The sequence below is a fragment of the Callithrix jacchus genome, chromosome 1 (genome assembly GCF_049354715.1).
Source record: "Callithrix jacchus isolate 240 chromosome 1, calJac240_pri, whole genome shotgun sequence".
NCBI lineage: Eukaryota > Metazoa > Chordata > Mammalia > Primates > Cebidae > Callithrix > Callithrix jacchus.
This window is the reverse complement of record NC_133502.1, coordinates 210,225,698-210,244,253: the sequence shown is the minus strand read 5'-3', so window position 1 is coordinate 210,244,253 and position 18,556 is coordinate 210,225,698. Positions and strand designations below refer to the sequence as shown.

Here is an 18,556-nt window from a genome sequence, read left to right as displayed (position 1 = left end):
AGAAACTTTGAAAGCTGAGTTCTTGGCCACAACAGAATGGGAGGTCAGACACTCCTCGATACACGCCCTCCTGAGCCCCTTCCTTAGGGAAGAAAGCCTGCTGGCAGCTAGGGCTAGCCAGAAACCAGACCTTTTGAAAGATTTCACTGCTGATACCAACCAACTGTCTGATGCTGATACCATCTGATGCTGTCCATCTTTGGCAGTTTTGACACAATAAGCAACCATCATCCCTTCCTGATAAGAAACCATTGACCAGAGAGGCAGAGAGGGTCTAGCCAGTCCAGAGTGGATGTCCAGTGAAGATATTCAGGTTTTGGCCTTTGAAGATATTCAGGTCTTCACCTTTTGGCATCAGAGGGCTGAAAAACACCCTATGATCACGCTAATGCCACCATTTTTTTGCACATGACTCATGAAGGGGCATGAAGCTCAATTGCACAGATTCCCGTTTCTCCTTTCATGAATACTCATGGCTCCTCCTATAGCTTATTAAGTATGTATATTCAGCCACCCTGCTCAACATAAATTCCTGTTCTCTTTGCTCCTCCCTTGAAGCGCCTGTTCCTGGCTTCTGGCGAGAAGCTTCGTTTCCCAGCCTGTTAGAATGCCTGCCCTGCAGGCTGCAACCCTTTATGAGAAATAAAACTCTCCTTTCCAAATTTGTGAACCTGGTTGTACTTCTGTTAACGACTTCCTTCCCTATCACTTGCCAGGTGAAGTCAGACCTGTCCCCTTCCCACCCTCCCCCACGGGCACGTCCTTCATTCTTTTATTCATTCATTACTGAGCCTGTCCTGTTCACAGGCAGCCCTCTCAAATGCTTGCAATTTCTCTACCTTTTTAAAATCTCTGTACCTGGGATATCTGTGTCCTTTCTAGAAAAACTCCTACTCATCCTTAAAAACCCAGCCCAGGTGTCTCTTCCCCTTGAAGGCCCCTGAAGGGCTTCCGGTTCCAGGAGCCCTGCTTGCCTCCCTTTGGAGAGTTCTCACTTCAAGGCCTTTGCTGCTACTGGGCTCTGCCTGGAGTCCCCATTCCCAGCCCAGCCCAAAGGGCACTGCTCAAATGCCACCTCTCCAGAGACTCCTCTCACTCCCCCTCTTAGGACCTGAGCACTTCCTGTCTGCTGTCCTGGGCTCCCCACCTGGCCTTGCTGTGAGCTCTTGGGGAACTAGGATAAAAGAAGTTTCCCCTGGCCCCTAGCTGGTGCTGGGGACAGAGGGCCCTAAGGCAGGGGTCCCTGCTGGTCCAGGTAGGGTGTCTGGGCCAAGTCTTGCTGGTCAAGCTTTCTAGGCCTGTGTGGCCTTGAACAAGTCCCTTCCTCTCTACAAGCCTTACTTTCTCCATTTGCAAGTAGGACCAATAGCTTAAAAAGGGATCCATTACCTGGGGGAGTCGAGGGGTCCAGTGATCTAAAATTCCCAGTAGCATGGTGTATGTGACTGTGAGCCTGTGTGAGTGTGTGCATGTGAACACAGGTGAGTGTGGAAGTGTGTCCATGTGTGTGAACATGGGTTGCATGTACACATGTGGAAGTGTGTACATGAGTGTGAACACAGGTGCATGTATGCACGTGCAGAAGTGTGTGCCCTGCCCATATGTGTATGTGTATGAGTGCATGTGTGCATGCGTGTTTTGGGGGGAGAGTCCATGACTGTTATCAGATTCTCAAAGGGATCTGGCCCCTGGTGGGGAATCCTGGCATGGCCCACAGGAGAGACGGCTGTGGGCGCCAAGATCACCCTTCCACTTTCCGCTTCACTGCCCTTGCCTGGCCTGTGTTCTTGCAGCCACTTCCCCATTTGTGAGCAGAGTCAGCTAGCTCAGCTCCCTGTTCTGCAGAGACCCTGCAGTGGCTGCCGCCTCCATTCAGAGGGAGGCCAGAGACCTGTCGGCCAGGTGCCTCCCTGGCCTCCTCCACTCTACTCTCACCCACTGGCACGCTGGCTTCATTGGTGCTGGCCATCCCCTCTGCCTGAACGAGGCAGCCCCAGATATCCACAGCTCCTCCTCCTTCCAGCCTGGGGTCTGATCTGAGCCTTTGGGACCACCCCAACTCAAGGATCCCCCATCCCTTCTTTGCCCTTCTTTCTTCCGTGTCACATTTCACTTTCCAGCATACTAGATCATTGACTCATGGATTCAATTCCTTGTGTATGTTGTCCATCTCCTCAACTAGAACACCACCGCCACGCGGGCAGGATCTTTGTCCATCCTGTCTCCTGCTGCTGTCTCCCTGGCATCAGGCCCAGCCTGGCTGGAGGGAACACAGGTCGTGGGGTGGGGGGGTGAAGATACACTTAAGGGAGGGGCTAGGCACAGCCAGAAAGTGCTGGGGTGGTTGTGAAGAATGAGGTTGAAGCCAAGGACGCCTCTAAGCTGCCCGAATGTCCCAGACGCTGAGAGTCAGACTGAGAGATCTGGCGAAGCCGAGCAGGTGAAGCCCCTGTAGCCTGGGGTCTGCCCAGGAAGGTGGCCTGCCAGAGTGAGATTTGGAGGCTAGAGGCCTCAGGGGGACATGCTGAGTCACACCAGTGTCACCAGCTGGCTTCTCCTTGCTCCAAGCACTTGAGAGAAGCAGACATGTCCACACATGTGTGCACAGGACTGGCACATGGCCACCCACGCCCGCCATGTACACAGAGCAAGTCCCCATCTGCCTGCATGTCCCCCCACTGGAGGCTCCACACCCTGGTGTCACATACACACCTGCACTCTCACGCAGGGTACATTCCCCCTGAACCCACAAGCCCTGCAGGGCACTCCCCACAAACTCACAGGACAACATTCCACAGGGCCACTGAAGGGAGGGCATGGCTGGGAACCATGAGGCCCAGACCGGCGTGGTGTCAGGCCATACAGAGCCCTCCTCCTGACTCGAGCACACCCTCCCACTCCTCTCCACACCCAGCACCTGCTTTGGTGAAGCTGCCCTAAAACTTGGAGGTGGGGGCGTAGGCCTAGCCACGCTGACTCCTGGCCAGTCCATTCTACAGCAACTTCGGGTTCCCAAGCCTGTCAGAGAGGTTCAGCCTCTGTCTTCACGGCCACTGGACTGCTGAGTCCTCACTCAGCAGCCACACAGCCACAGGAAGGGGTGCGGGGGCTGGGCCTGCAAGGGGACCTTGGGAACATCCAGTCTATTTGTGATTGTCTGAACCCAAAACCACAGGCCCCAGGTGTCTGGCTAGAGGCCAGTAGTTCCTCTGGCCACCCCCGCTTTTTTTTGAGGTGGAGTTTTGCTCTTGTCGCCCAGGCTGGAGTGTGGTGGTGTGATCTTGGCTTACTGCAACCTCCACCACCTAGGTTCAAGTGATTCTCCTGCCTCAGCCTCCTAAGTAGCCGGGATTACAGATGCCGCTACCATACCCGGCTAATTTTTGTATTTGTAGTAGAGACGGGGTTTCACCATGTTGGCCAGGCTGGTCTTGAACTCCTGACCTCAGGTGCCTCGGCCTCCCAAAGCACTGGGATTACAGGCATGAGCCACTGCGCCTGGCCATTCCTCTGGTCCTTTTGCTGACTTGAAACTTAAATAAACCAGGATGCTGCTAGGAGCCCTGCTCAGGGGTCCAGTTTGTCCAGCTGGAGCTGGGGCGCTGGGTAGAACTGGAAGAGACAAATTCACCCAGGAAATCTGGGATTGGCCACAGGGTCTCCACCTAGGGGCCTGAGCTGGCGGTAGGAGGCTCAGCCACTGACCTTTAGCTCATGCATGCTCTGAGGCTGGGGAACTGCCCAAATGTGGCTCCACTGGGCCTCACACCTGTGACCTGGTTGGGGAAGGCAGCGTCAAGGTCATCTCTTCTGGCCCCAGTCCCATGCCACTGCTTACACTCGTCCTGTGACGTGGCACTCCCTCTCTCACTGTCTTTATTCTGTGACAGCTTTGGCTGTTAGATACCCTAGAACCCACTGCCTGGCACTGGGCAGAGTAAGCCAGCTTCTTCATTGGCACGGTGGACCTCTAGACATTTGTCAAGGGTCCCTCCAGCACTTCTCCTCCCAGGTTCTTTTTTTTTTTTTTTTTTTTTTTTGAGACAGAGTCTCACTCTGTCGCCCAGGCTGGAGTGCAGTGATATGATCTGACCTCACTGCAACCTCCACCTCCTGGGTTCAAGCGATTCTCCTGCCTCAGCCTCCCGTGTAGCTGGGACTACAGGCGTGCGCCACCATGCCCAGCTAATTTTTGTATTTTTAGTAGAGATGAGGTTTCATTGTGTTAGCCAGGATGGTCTGGAACTCCTGACCTCATGATCCACCGGCCTCAGCCTCCCAAAGTGCTGGGATTACAGGCGTTAGCCACCGCGCCTGACCCTCCCAGGTTCTTCAACGTCTCCTCCTAAGACGCGGTTTCCAGACTTTCCACCCCAGTTACTCTCCATTTGCCCTCCCCCGACATGCTCGGACTTGCACAGACACACACCGAGGGCGTCTCACCTGCCTTGGCTGCCCTGCGCTCCATGAACAAGGCCTGCATCTGCGGCGAGAGCTCCGGCTGCCACACACACTTCCTGCCAGCTGCTTTTCGAGGCACAAGGAGCTGCCCCTGAAAAGTTCAGGGGCTCAAACTAATTCTGGTTTAAGACAACCTCGGCTGCACTATGGTATAGAAACGGGAAGGAATAAGGAGGAGGAGCGCAGGCACCGGGGGCGCAGGTGCAGTGCAGGCTCCGGAAAGAGGACAGCGGTGCTAACCACAGAAGCAAACCCCACATCACTGACCACGGGCTGGGAGCATCCTGCATTGCCACGCAAGCCAGTGACGTTGGGCACAGCAGCTAATGAGACAGACTTGGGTTGCCTGGGCCCAGCTCCGAGATTCACTGACTCACTGTGTGACCTCAGGCAAGTTGCTTGCCCTCTCTGTGCCTTCATTCCCTCATCTGTAAAGTGAGGAGTGTAATAACAGACCCCGCCTCACAGGGCTGTTGGGAGGCTTGCATGACTTGCTAGATGCAAAGTGCAGAGAGAGGGGCCTGGCACAGAGCAATCACATCTGCCCTTCCTTTCTCCCCATTTTTTCAGATAAGGAAACTGAGGCACAAAGCAGTGGAGTTAACTTTCCCAAGATCAGGCAGATAATGAGTGGCCGCACCTGTGTTGGGAGGTCACTGAGAGGTTCAGGAGGCCTCTAGGGAGTGCAGGAGGGGAGGGATACTCCCAGGTTCCCCCACCCAGTGAACATCATTGTCTGGGGACATTTGGTGAGAACCTGTGAGGCCGAGGCAGGGCCAGGGAGCAGCCACTTTGCTGCGCCCTCCAGAAAGCCTAGGCAGGGCCGAGTGTTGTCACCTGTAGGAGGAATAGGCTGGCTCATTCCCATTCCCTGCCGGGCCCTGGGAAAACACTCTCAGGGGCGGGGACAGAGCCAGGGCCTCTGGAGGAAAACGCTCTGGTGCATTTGGTTCCCCTGGGGCCTGTCCAGAGTCAGGGTATCCTCCTCTAGTTTCTCCACCCCACCCAGCTGGGCTGTGAGCCTCCCAGGCTTCTTCCGCCTGGGGATCGCTCAGCATACGCTCTCCCGCCCTGCCCCACCAGAGGCTGCCAGCAGTTAAGGACGGCTCTGAGGCTCGAGGTCCTTGGGTGGGAGGTATCCACCAAAAAACGGCTGCAGGGTCCCCTCCCTCCCTACGCCGGCCGTGTGTCCACCATTTCTCCCTCCCTGAAATCTGGGCAGCCCTGTGACTTGCTGTGGCCACTAGGATGAGATGGAAGGGACCAGGAAATATCCAGGCTAGGCCTCAAGTGGCCTTGCAGCGTCCTTTTCCTCCAGTTTAGACGCCAGTGGCTATGGAGGTAAATCCGACAGGAGAGCGGCCCTGGAGATCACAAGGGAGGAGAGAAGCCACCTGCCCCAGGTTTTCCAGCCACCCGTGCTGGGCACAGGGCCTGGGAGGGAGGCCAGGGAGGCTGCCCCAGCCAGCCAACACCGCGGAGACAGTGACATGGCAGGCAGACCAGGCGCAAGGCCTGTTCCCGCTGGAGGTCTGGGTGAGTCACATCATCTCTCCTAGATTTGGTTCCCCCAAAGAGGGGCAGCAAAAGCACCAGCATGGTCTGCAGTGACAGTGCAGAGTCAGCGAGCCTTGTGAGTGGCACTCAGGCTCGCCCAGGGACTGTGGTGAGAAACACGAGCCGATTTCACTACTCTTAGAAGCTTGGAGATGCAGCTGAATCCAGGTGGACCCTCCCCAGCTGGACAAAGCCTCCAGGGAACCAAGCAGCTGGATTCTAACAAGGGCTGCTGTTGTGGGGACATTTTCCGTGGTCATGTCTGAGCATGAACCATGTCAGTTTTGAGCCTTCACTGTCTCATGAGGGTATGACGCAGCCCCCACTGACTGCAGTGGCAGGAGAGGGGCTATTTCTTTTCTTTTCTTTTTTTTGAGACAGAGTCTCACTCTGTCACCCAGACTGGTGTGCAGTGGCACAATCTTGGCTCACTGCAACCTCCACCTCCCTGGTTCAAGCAATTCTCCTGCCTCAGCCTCCTGAGTAGCTGAAACTACAGACGTGTGTCACCACGCCCGGCTCATTTTTGTATTTTTAGTAAGGATGGAGTTTCACCATGTTGGCAAGGCTGGTCTTGAACTCCTGACCTCAGGTGATCCACACGCCTCAGGCTCCCAAAGTGCTGAGATGATAGGCGTGAGCCACCATGCCAGGCTGGGCAGGGCCTTTGTTTGGTTCCTAATCAGAGCTGAGCATATACTAGGTACTCAGTGCACATTCTCTGGAAGAATGGGTAGATGTTACATCTGAGATGGGTCAGATAGGGCAAGACTGGCACTGGGGAGACCGGCAGAGGCACTGGGAAACAGGCGAGGTAATGGTGTCTGGGGTGGAGATGAGGGGCTGGCAAGAGGAGATGAGACCCCCAGGACCAGGTGTTGTCTGGTATGTGGTGTGGGGAGGGAGTTGACACCCACGGGTCTGATGGGGAAGGCTGCCCACCCCTGACAGCTGGGCTTAGAGGCTGGGCTCCAGGTGTGACATCACTGAGCAGAAGCCCTCAACACCCTTCAGGCCGGGGCTGGTGCTTCACCCAGAAATGTCCATCTCACCCCATCTCCTATTCCTCAAACTCCTGCTCCCACTTCTGGGTCCAAGATGCAGGGGCCTCTTCCTGGAAGACTTCCCTGATTCTCCTGCTCCTTCTGCACCCTGCCCCCCATGATTTCTCCTTCCGCTAGCTCTTCATTCATTCATCCATTCACTTCATTGCTCACTCAGGAAACCATTTGGAGACTGGCCCTGTGTCCCCATGGGGACACAGAAATGACCCTGCTTCAAGAGAGACAGACTCAGAAGCCAAACCACAGCATGAGTCACATCTCAACGCTCTTTGAAAGAAAAAATTTCTCACGAATCCTGGGGTTGTTGTCAATCATTTTTATTATAGTGTTTCTTAAATATGCACAGACACTGAGCTAGGCGTAAAGCTCCTGTGCTTATGACTGCCTCCAACACTAAAACCAAAGCAAGGCCGGCTGTGGTGGCTCATGCCTGTGATCCCAGCACTTTGGGAAGCCAAGTGGGGTGGATCACCGGAGGCCAGGAGTTCAAGACCAGCCTGGCCAACATGGCGAAACCTCGTGTCTACTGAAAAATACAAAAATTAGCCTGCTGCGGTGGTGGGCGCCTATAATCCCAGCACTTTGGGAGGCTGAGGTGGGTTGGGAGGCTGAGGTGGGTGGATCAATTGAGGTCAGGAGTTCGAGACCAGCCTGGCCAACATAGTGAAACTCCGTCTCTACTAAAATGACAAAAATTGGCTGGGCGTGGTGGTGGGCGCCTGTACTCCCACCTACTGGGGAGGCTGAGGGAAGAGAATCGCTTGAACTTTGGAGGTGGAGGTTGCAGTGAGCCCAGATTGTGCCACTGCACTCCAGCCTGGGCCACAGTGAGACCCTGTCTCAAAAAAAAGAAAAAAAAAAGTTCTAGACGCACATTGCCAGAGTCCACTGGCCTCTAAGGTGTAAGGACAGATTCTTGATTTCACAGAAGGGAGGTGGCGGGTACTTGTTAGGGACCCCCCCCATGTCAGTATTTTCAGGACTTTGTTGTGAGTGGGTCAGATTCTCCCGTGAGGAGCCTCAATGTCCTGCCTGGAGTGTGAAGACCGCGTTGTGTGCTGGAAGCCGGCCAGGGGACGTGGGCGCCCGGCATCCAGGAGCACCTGGCACACAGCTCCGCTTCCAGTGCTGTGGCAGTGCCACTATCTCTGGGTGGAGTGGGGCTCCCTGCCGGTCAGGTGGAGGAGGGGACTGTCTGGCCATTCTGGGTGGGCATCTGGGGACCTGACCGTGCCTTGTTCTGCCTAACTGGGATTGCTGGCTCAGACTGAGCTTTTGGTGGTTTTCAGGGTAAACCACACTGGTGCTCAGCTGCCATCGCATGGGACGTAACTTCTGTGTCCAAGTCACTTGCCACTCTACATCAACTTTCCAGCTTCAAAACCTGTGTGGATGTTCTCTATTCTGCCTGCCGCAACCTTGTGGGTTTATACCTGGAAGGGAGGGAGGGAGGGAGGAAGGGAGGGAAGAAGGGAAAGAAAAAGGGAGGGAGGAAGGGAGGGAAAGGGATGGAGGAGGGAAGGAGGAAGGAGGAAGGAGACAGGGAAGGAGAAAGGAGGGAGGGGAGGGAGGGGAGGGAGGGAGGCAGGGAGAAGGGAGGGAAGGAGGGAGGAGGGAGGGAAGGAAGGGAGAGAGGAAGGAGGAAGGGAGAAAGGGAGGGAAGGAGGAAGGAGGGAGGGGAGGAAGGGAGAGAGGAAGGAGGAAGGGAGAAAGGGAGGGAAGGGGGAGGGAGGGAAGAGGGAAGAGAGAGAGGGAAAGAGGGAGGGAAGAAGAGAGGGAGGAAGGAGGGAAGAGAGGAGGGAGGAAGGAGGGGGAGGGGGAAGGAGGGAGAGAAGGAGGAAGGAGAGGGGGAGGAGGAAGGAAGGAGGGAAGGAAGGGAGGGAAGGGAGGAGGGAGGGAAGGTAGGGAGGGAAGGCACCGCCAGCCTCCAGATGAGGTCCAGCAGGCATGAATCCTTGGGCCCACCATCCTTTCAGGGGCCTGTGGAAATATTTTACTTTTAAAACAGAAGAAAATGAACTTTTACTCAAAGAGAAATTTTAATATACTAATGTATTTTTCTACCAGTCGTCAAGTATAATTTTAAATTTTTTGGCAGAAGAGGCCCATGAAAGTCGCAATGCATCCATGCCTCATGCCCAGAGCCACCCACATCTCCGGCCACTCTTTTTTTTTTTTTTTTTTTGAGACGGAGTCTTGCACTGTCATCCAGGCTGTAGTGCAGTGGCATAATCTCGGCTCACTGTAATCTCCACCTGCTAGGTTCAAGCAGTTCTGCCTCAGCCTCCTGAGTAGCTGGGACTACAGGCATGTGCCACCATGCCCAGCTAATTATTTTTGTATTTTTGGTAGAGATGGGGTTTCACCATGTTGGCCAGGATGGTCTCAATCTCCTGACCTTGTGATCTGTCTGCCTTGGCCTCCCAAGGTACTAGGATTACATGGGTAAGCCACCATGCCCGGCAACTGAGGCCACTCTTAATGAAGGTTGGACTCCTTCCCTCCAAAGAGATCGGCCCACCTCCACTCGTTGTCACCAACACTGCCCCATGCAGGGGGCTGGGACCTAGAGATGAACTGTGCATGGATCCTAACCAGGAACCCCAGGGTCACTGCAGAGCAAGTTCCAGGTGCCCTGAGCTCACCGGAGCAGAGGACAGCCTTGCTGGGGGAGTCTCTGGAGAGGAAATGAGAGTGAGCTGGGTCCTGAGGGACACACCATTTCAGGTGAGGGAAGCCTCAGCAGACAACAGATGCATGAGGGCTGGGGTCTGCCCAGTCCCAGGAGGGCGTGGGGCCTGGTCTGGCAGGAGCAGATCCCAGTACACAAGTCAGACCAGGTGACAAAACCCCAGGATGATCTCAGCTCCCACAGGGCCCCTTGGTGTGAGAGCTTCCTTCCTACCCTGGGGCCAGGATGCCCAGCAGGTTTAATTGGCACAGAGGGATGGCAATCTGCTCTCAGGAATGGAAGGGAAAAACAGGAGGAAACTTCATGGTACACAGAGAAAAGTCCAGAGTTTAAATATTTGCTCCTGCGTGAGCTTGGGCAAGTTGCTAAACCCCTCTGAGGCCTGGTTTCCTCATCTCTATAATGGGATCACAGATACCAACTCTTTGCCAGGTCATTAACTGTTAAATGAGGAATTACATGTCAGCTACATGCCTGGAACATAGTTAGAACACCCCCCCCCTGCCACACACACACCTTTTTTTTTGAGATGGAGTCTCTGTCACCCAGGCTAGAGTGCAGTGGCATAATCTCGGCTCACGGCAACCTCCACCTCCCAGGCGAAAGTGATTCTCCTGCCTCAGGCTCCTGGGTAGGTGGGGTTACAGGCATGCACAACCACATCCAGCTCATTTTTGTTGTTAGTAGACACAGGGTTTTACCACGTTGGCCAGGCTGGTCTCGAACCACCGACCCCAGCCAGAACTCACTAGTTTTTTTTTTTTTGTTGTTGTTTTAAATAAAAAGCTGAGCTGTAAACCTTGTTTGGAGATGGGGATCAGAGAGATTTATGGGCCAAGATCGCTCAGGGGCACCCAGGAGGTGGGACTTACAGAAGCACCAGGTCAGGAAAGGTCACTGTGGTCTTGGGGGCAGGAACAAAGGTGGGAGGCTTCCAGCCCCACCCTGACCCCCACCCCCATCAAGCCCCTGCAGCAGCACTTCAGGTTCCAGACTGGCTGGCTTCCCTCTGGAAGTCCCAATTTGTGAATCTAGAGTGAAGCCAAGGACTCCGTATCATTTTTTTTTTTTTTTTGAGACGGAGTTTCGCTCTTGTTACCCAGGCTGGAGTGCAGTGGCACGATCTCAGCTCACCGCAACCTCTGCCTCCTGGGTTCAAGCAATTCTCCCGCCTCAGCCTCCCAAGTAGTTGGGACTACAGGCCTGTGCCAACAGGCCCAGCTAATTTTTGTATTTTTAGTAGAGACGGGGTTTCACCATGTTGACCAGGATGGTCTCCCATCTCTTGACCTCGTGATCACCCGCCTCGGCCTCCCAAAGTGCTGGGATTATAGGCGTGAAGCACCACGCCCGGCCTGGACTCCTTATCTTTACCACCACCCCCTTCATGGCCAAAGGACTGCTGTAGAGCCAGGCTCCCCAGCCCATCTGATGCCATGTGTGTGTGGTGGCTGCTTGGCTGTTCACACCTGTGATGACAGGGCTGGGGGGAGGGTCCCCACCTCCCACAGGTACACTTGCTTAGAGTCCTTTCTGATAACGGAGCTGAAGTGCCTCCCAGTCACTATACCCAAGCTCCTTAACTGGCCTGTGCCTGCTTTTCCACATCTGTAAAATGGGTGCCAGCAGTAGGACCCAGAGAACCTTCAGACACAAATTGCTGCCCTTCAGGGACTGGGCAAGGGCCACGGGAGTGAAGGCTTTGCAAGTTCCCAGCAGGGCACCTGGCCCTGAGCAGTGCAGTTTCATCAGGATCACCTGGACCCTGCACGGGGGGTGGGGGACCTGCTGAGGTTCCCTGTGAAGCCTGAGTCTATAAACCTGCAGGACTGACACAGCTCTTTTAGAAGCAGCAATTTACTTGATGATGAGTAATTTCAAAATGTTACGTTTGAAAAGATGCTATTTTTGTACTAAAATGGAACACAAGGATTGACTGCAAAATTCACCTGTTCAAAATAAGTGAGACATGTAATTTCTTACAAACCCCAAAACTCAGGGGTCCTAGGGTGGGGGTAGTTTTATGCAGGGTGACGACATCTCCTGCATGAAGTCCCAGAAGCCCTGCTCTGGACTGCCAGTCTATTTGCCCACTCACATTCTTAGACAGGTCTCAGGGGCTGGCCCGGGGCTACCGGGATGACTGGAGGGGCATCCAGGGCTAGGGGGAGGGGGTGACTCCCACATAGCAGGTGCCCGAAGGCAGGAGGCTGGACCTGTGGAAGGTTCTGGTGTCAGCACCGTCTGGACCACAAGATGGCTTGGCTGAAATGCTGAGTGCAGATTAATCATGGTGCATGGGAAACTAGCCATGGGCTGAGGCCCACTCCTGCCCTGGCCTGGCCCCTCTGTGATGGGAGAACCAGGGCAACAAGGGGCTGGATCCGGTGATGGTCACACATCCTGGGGTCCTTTTGCCTCTCTGGGGGTCTCTGAAGGCAGGAATGGAGTGCGTGAACTAGTGTCAGTATGTCTCAAAGCCTGCTGTCACTGTGTTTGTGCCTGACGTGGCTGCCCAGGCTCATGGAAATGCCAAGCGCCTGTCTCTGCTCCGGGCTGACATCACCTCTGCGTGGGAACAGAGCCTGTGCTCATGCCGAGCTCATCGGGATTGGCAGAGATCTGCATCCCTGTTTGGTTTCAAAACAGGGGGCCCAGAAGGCAGATTCATGAAAGATGCTGTTGTCGGAGGAAATTTCAGGAGCTTGGCCCGAAGCCCGTCTGCACTTCGGCTGTGAAGAGGCAAGAACCAGGCCTGCTGCCCTAGAGCTGGGCTCTGATGAGGCTGCAGGTAGCGCCAACTCAGCACCTGCTTCCAGCAGGGTCCAGGCCAAGCCCTCATGGCATAAGGGTGGCCACAGGCATGTGGTGGATGGGTGGACATCTTGGTTAACGCTCCTGTCACCTGTCCCTGTCTCCCCATCAGTAGGGCAGGGGCAGCTCTCACTTCTCACAGCTATGGCCACTCCATGTATTCGGCAGTCTGACTGGGCTGTCACTTCATTTTGTATATGAAAAAACAGCCCAAGTAAGTGCCCAAGGTCACAATGTCCCTTTCTCCCTGACTCATGTCATTTCCTCTGTCCGTTCCTCCCTGACTCATGCCTGTGTGAGGGGTTGCTGCGTGTCTGGCAGTGACGCTGGGGCTGGAAGCTAGTGGAATAAGAGACAAAGACCTTGCTCCCATGGAACAGGTGAGAGGCAACACCGACAGAGGCAGAGCGAGTGTTCCACGGAGGGAACAGAACAGGGAGATGGGAAGCGGGTGGTGGGGCGGGGAGGTGAGGGAAGGGCTCTCTGAAAGAGGCATCTGTGCTAAGACCTGAGGGACAAAAAGGAACTAGCCTCATAAACAGCACTCCAATGCTTTCCCTTTGATGTCAGGGCAGCCTGGAGTCGCTCCAGACAGGCCCCGCTACCCAAATGGCCACTAGCAGGGGACACTCTGACACAGGCTTTGTGGGGAGCCTGCTCTGCAGCTCTGCTGCCAGCTCCTGGCTCATGAGAGAATGAGAGGACCAGACCAGGACGGAACAAGCCCTAGTGAAGATGGCTTGTGGGGGCTGCGGTGCGCCCATCCCACCTGCCCTGGCCCTGGGACAAGCAGATGTCCGAGGGCCAGCACCTCCATCAAGCCAGCAACCTAGCTGGGTTTTGGAAGGGACTGATGTCTTCAAGGAGCAAGTGGGCAGGGGCAGTGAGTGCTCTCTGGTTCTATCTGGCCCTGCCTCACTGCTTTCCCCACGGAGGCTATGGGAGGCAGACAGGCTGGAGATGTCTGTGTCAGATGCCACCTGGGTACATGGACAGTGGCAGCGACCTGCCCAGGGCTGCACAGCTCTACCTGGCTGTGCTGTTCACTTTCTTTGCCTTGACTTCGGACCCTTTAAGTCCTCAAACTGATTCACGAGCTTCCCCTCTTGCCTTCATTTCCCTCCAGGAGAGAAGCTCAAATGCAGCTAAACGACACAAAGGCAACAGCCCAGTGCCCTGGCCCCACATGCTTAGGGCAGAGCAGGTGCTGGGAGAGGCCTGGGGCCGAGAGTTGCATGGTGGCCGCTTGTGACCAAGACTCCTGTCTGAACCTGTCTGTGCCACAGTTACTCACCATGCTTCTCTCTCTCTGCTGGTAGCGCTGACACCACAGCTCCAGGGGTGTTCAGGGACCACGGTGGTCATCAGGACCCCCGGTGGCTCGGCTGGGAAAGCTGAGAAGGACAGATCCTGGAAGGAAGCTCCACAGGCACAGCCCCTACCCAGCAGAGAGGGGAGGGGACATCCGGGACCCTCTGGCCACACCAGACAGAGAGTGGCTTTGTTCCTAGGCAGATGCACTGATTCCGTTTCTGTTGCAGAGGCTCTTCTTAGAGAGATGAGTTCTTAAGTCGCAGAAAGCAGGATGAGGTGCTCTATGGACTGATATTTATAGAATATCCTTCCCTAAACCCAGTAAAGCAAACTAGCTGGCAAGAGGGCAAGGCCTCTGCCCTGGTGACCTGAGCACTGGGTGCCCACAGCACCACTCACACCCCAAGACCCTGGACTCCGGCTCAGGAAGAGTAGAGTTGGCACCACAGCCCTGCCACTGCCCAGAGGCTACAGTACAGGGCTTGGCCTATACCAGGGAAAGCTCTGTCACCCCCTCCAGATGTGTATGAACATCTGAGAGTGGGCCTGGGAGGTACCAGGCAGGCCGCGTTTGCCCTGGGCTGTGGGGGCAGCAGCGTGGAATGCAGCCAGAGGCCTGGGAATCCCAGCCCTGCTACTTAGCAGCCTAGTGAGTGGTGTTCTTGAACCTCCAGGGGAGGCGTCCACCTCCCAGGGCTCCTGGAGTGACAAGAGGCATGAACAACAGCACTATTAATATCACAAAGCGTAATGTCACCATTTATTACCTCCTTACTGCATTAAAAAAGTGACCCCGTTTCTAGAGACCCAACAGTATCACCCAGGCTTTCTTGGAAGAGAATTTCTTTTGTTCCCACGCCTTTGTGACTGACTTTAAATCCTCTCACCTGCGGAACAGAGATGGCTTCAAAGTAGGGGGTGGGGGAGTGAGTGAGAGCCCTGGGTTGAGACCTGTTTTTCTTCCATTTCTGCTGTGGCTTCCCACCTCTCCCTGGTTCCACACCAGGACCTGCTCTGCCGCAGGAAAATGGATGCCTGGGCCACGGAGCCATCAAGCCTTTGACTTTGCAGGAACAAGAGCCCTAGAGGCTCTGCGACAGTGGCCAGTCCCTGGTCGGCCAGTCTGGAGAATGAGCAGCAGGGAGGCTGAGAGCTGGGGAAGGTGTGGGGAATCCAGGGGGCCCTGGATACTGATGAAATGGCTCAGGTCTGAGCTCTGGCTGCCCCACTGATTGTGTGGCTTGCCCAAGGTGCAAATCTCTTGGCCTGCTTCCTCCTCTGAAACAGGAGGGGCAATCCTGGTCAACAGCCCTGGTGGTACCCCCCTACCCACTGAAGGCAGAGAACATGTGTGAAACAGTCTAACTCAGGCCCTGGGCCAGGCTGGCCCGACCCTTCCCTATGCCTCCCAGGGACTGTGTCTCAAATAACCTCTTCCCTCCTGGAACCACTGTCCACTCTTCTCTCTTTCAAATGTCCCCCAGCCTGACTCACAACCCCTGCTTCCTATTCTCAGCCGGGAGAGGCCCCTCATCAGTGGTAAAGATGGTTCATCTCAGTCGCCTCCCAGCCTATGGTTTTCACAGCGCCAGAAGGAAAATGCAAGGCAGGCACTGGCTCACCCTGGCTCAGGCCTGAGGAGAGCAGCCCCTGCCTCAGCCCGCCGCGGCCGTCCTCACCTCTCCCACACGCCCACCTCTGGCAGCTCCAGGTCTCTTAGACCACTTCTCCCTGGTCCTTTCTACCTGACCTGCCTCCTCTGTGGCCATGTCAGGCCTCGGATGCCTCCCTGGTCCTCCTGAATGTTTACCACAGATGACACAACCAGGGCAGGTCCAGGGATGGGGCCCAGCCAGGGACAAAGGCAGTCACCAGCCTAGGTTCCACTCTGGATGTGGGAGCACAGGGCCTTGAGGCCAGAGAAGCAGGGGACTACTGCCCCAAGGTGAGGGGAGGGGCTGGTGAGAAGAAGAGTGGCCTTGGGAGAGAAGGGTCTGCTGGGCCTGCGACACTCAGGGTCCACAGGGCCTCTTCCTGCTCTGCAGGAGGCTGCTGGGGAGGCTGGGGCGGCTTGCAGGCCCACTTCGGCTTTCACACCTGGTCCTCTGCTGAGAAAGGGCGATGGTCCTGGCTGAGGCCCCTTAGAAGGAAGTGGCCTTCAGCTTCCCGTGTGGTGACAAGATGTGAACCACAGGTCCACTCTGCACTCATACCCTCCACTGCCCCGAGAGCCATGGGAGAGAGTCTGGTGCAGGCTGAGGACAGGGTGCCTGCTGGCCGCTGTGGCACAGGCAGATGTTAGGAAAAGGCTGGACGCCAGGCGCTGCTCGGGCTGCACTCCCTGGCTGCCCTACGGTGCCGTCACCACGCTCTGCTCGCCATGGTCCACACTCCAGAGGCGGTAAAACTCAGCAAAGTCCACATAGGGCTCAACGCGGCCGTCCTCGCCAGGTGGGAGTGAGTGGGCAGGCCGGGAGCGGAAGAGGCCCCCGTCGGAGCTGGAGCTGCTGCTCTGCGTGTGCGTGTTGGTGGACTGCAGGGTTAAGGTGGGGCTTTGGCTGCGGGACAACAGGGGAGGGAGTCAGTCAAGAGCAGTTGGGTCAAGGGGGCCTTGGCTTCCAGCCTGGGAACAGAGAGGCCCCTGCATTTATCAGCCCCTCAGGACAGAGGCCTTTCTAGCAGAGGCGACCATAAGAGCTGCTCCAGCAAGATGTTCTTAGGAACAGATAAAAAGTCAAATCTAAAAGCATCAGCTGCATGTGGCTACTTTAATGAACGAAAGGTAAAGAAAATGGGGCCAGGCGCGGTGGCTCAGGCCTGTAATCCCAGCACTTTGGGAGGCCGAGGTGGGTGGATCACCTGAGGTCAGGAGTTTGAGACCAGTCTCACAAACACAGTAAAACCTCGACTCTACTAAAAACACAAAAAAATTTAGCTGGGTGTGGTGGTGTGCACCTGTAGTCCCAGCTACTTGGGAGGCTGAGGCATGAGAATTGCTTAGACCTGGGAGGTGGAGGTTGCAGTGAGCCAAGATCATGCCGTTCATTGCACTCCAACCTGGGTGACAAGAGCAAAACCCCATCTCAAAATAAAAAAAAGAGAAAGAAAATGGAACCCTTGGTTCAAATGCCTAATAGCCACAAGTGTCTGGTGACGCTGTGCTGGGACAGCACCGACACGAGCCCTGCCCCCATCACAGGAAGTCCCACCAGGTGGTGCTGGGCTACAGACTGTACTAGACCCATTCCAATCCATGCCCCACTCAGAGTGCGGGCAAGGGGTCTTCCAGAAAATCTTTCTTCACCCCCTCCCCTTCACTCCCTTCTCATCAGCTGGGTGGGGACAGGTACCCACCTTCTGTCACAGCGGAACTGTGTGTTAGTGCTGCCCAGCACCAGCACAGGACCGGCCCAAGTACAGACCAACTATGGCTCCGGTGCTGAGGGGAGTGAGGGACACAGGAGGAAGGCTCCTCCAGGCATCCTGGCAAAGGTGCTGGAGAGGCCACCCCTACTTCACTTGGGATGCCCACAGAACTTGGCCTGGCAGGCATTTCTAGCCCTGTGGCAGTGGTGGCAGCACCCAAAACCCAGAGGCAGAGGGAAAGGCAGGCCCCCTGATGAGGCAGAGGCAAACAGGCCACCCACCCGCTTCCAGGCCTCTTCTAATTGGCCACATCCTGTGCACTCCATCCTCAGAGTGGGCTGGGTGTGGCATCTCTATTATACAATGCAGGGCTGGAATGTGGAAACCAGATCCGGGTCCCCTGGTGTGGGGAGTACACATTCCACGGAAGTGAAGGGGGTGGGGTATACTCCAGACCTGTTAGACAGGTCTGCAGCTAGAGGGGGCCTGTTGGCAACACCTTCAGGCTGCTGCCTCCACCTCGCCCCCTGCCCTCAAAACCAGAGAACTTACTTCAAAGCTAAAATCGGGCACATCAGCCAGAAAGCATGGGATCTGCAAGCCAGTACAGGCCAGACAATGTCCCCAAGCAAGGACACCACAGGAAGCTGCCCCACATCATGCCCAGGTGGAGAATGAAAGAGAACCTTCAAGGCTGGGTGCAGTGGCTCACGTCTATAATCCCAGCACTTTGGGAGGCCAAGGTGGGCAGATCACCTGAGGTCGGGAGTTCGAAACCAGCCTGACCAACATGGAGAAGCCCCATCTCTACTAAAAATACAAGAAAAATTAGCCAGGCCTGGTGGCGCATGCCTGTAATCCCAACTACTCAGGAGACTGAGGCGGGAGAATTGCTTGAACCCGGGAAGCAGAGGTTGCGGTGAGCCAAGATCTTGCCATTATACTCTGGCCTGGGCAACAAAAGTGAAACCGTCTCAAAAAAAAAAAAAAAAAAAAAAAGAGAGAGAACCTTTCACTGAATGAAACCAGCAGATGGGGCTCACAAGAAAATCTAAGAAGTAGGCTGGCACCATCAGCTACCTGACCCGAAACCCCAGCTGGCCCAGCAAAAGCTGCCTCTTCCTTCTGCCTCAGTTCCTAGGGAGACCTACCTCACCAGGCACGGAGCTGGGAAATTTGAGACCTCAGGGCATCTCATCCACAAGACTTGGCCCCATGGTCATTTCTGTACCAGTGCCACAGGACACACATGGGGGTGACAGGACTGGGGGTGGCTAAATTGGGGAGG

General features: G+C 55.5%; 1 protein-coding gene across 1 annotated transcript in view; it reads right to left on the bottom strand.

Annotated features, from left to right (window-relative positions):
• Positions 1 to 14,634: 14,634 nt before the first annotated feature.
• The window catches only part of TAB1 (TGF-beta activated kinase 1 (MAP3K7) binding protein 1), a 30,464-nt gene continuing 26,542 nt past the window's right edge, over positions 14,635 to 18,556 (bottom strand). Inside the window, exon 11 of the mRNA XM_002763495.6 lies at positions 14,635 to 16,460. Coding sequence (XP_002763541.1) covers positions 16,253 to 16,460 — 208 coding nt within the window. The 3' untranslated portion in view covers positions 14,635 to 16,252. The remainder of the gene's footprint in view (positions 16,461 to 18,556) is intronic.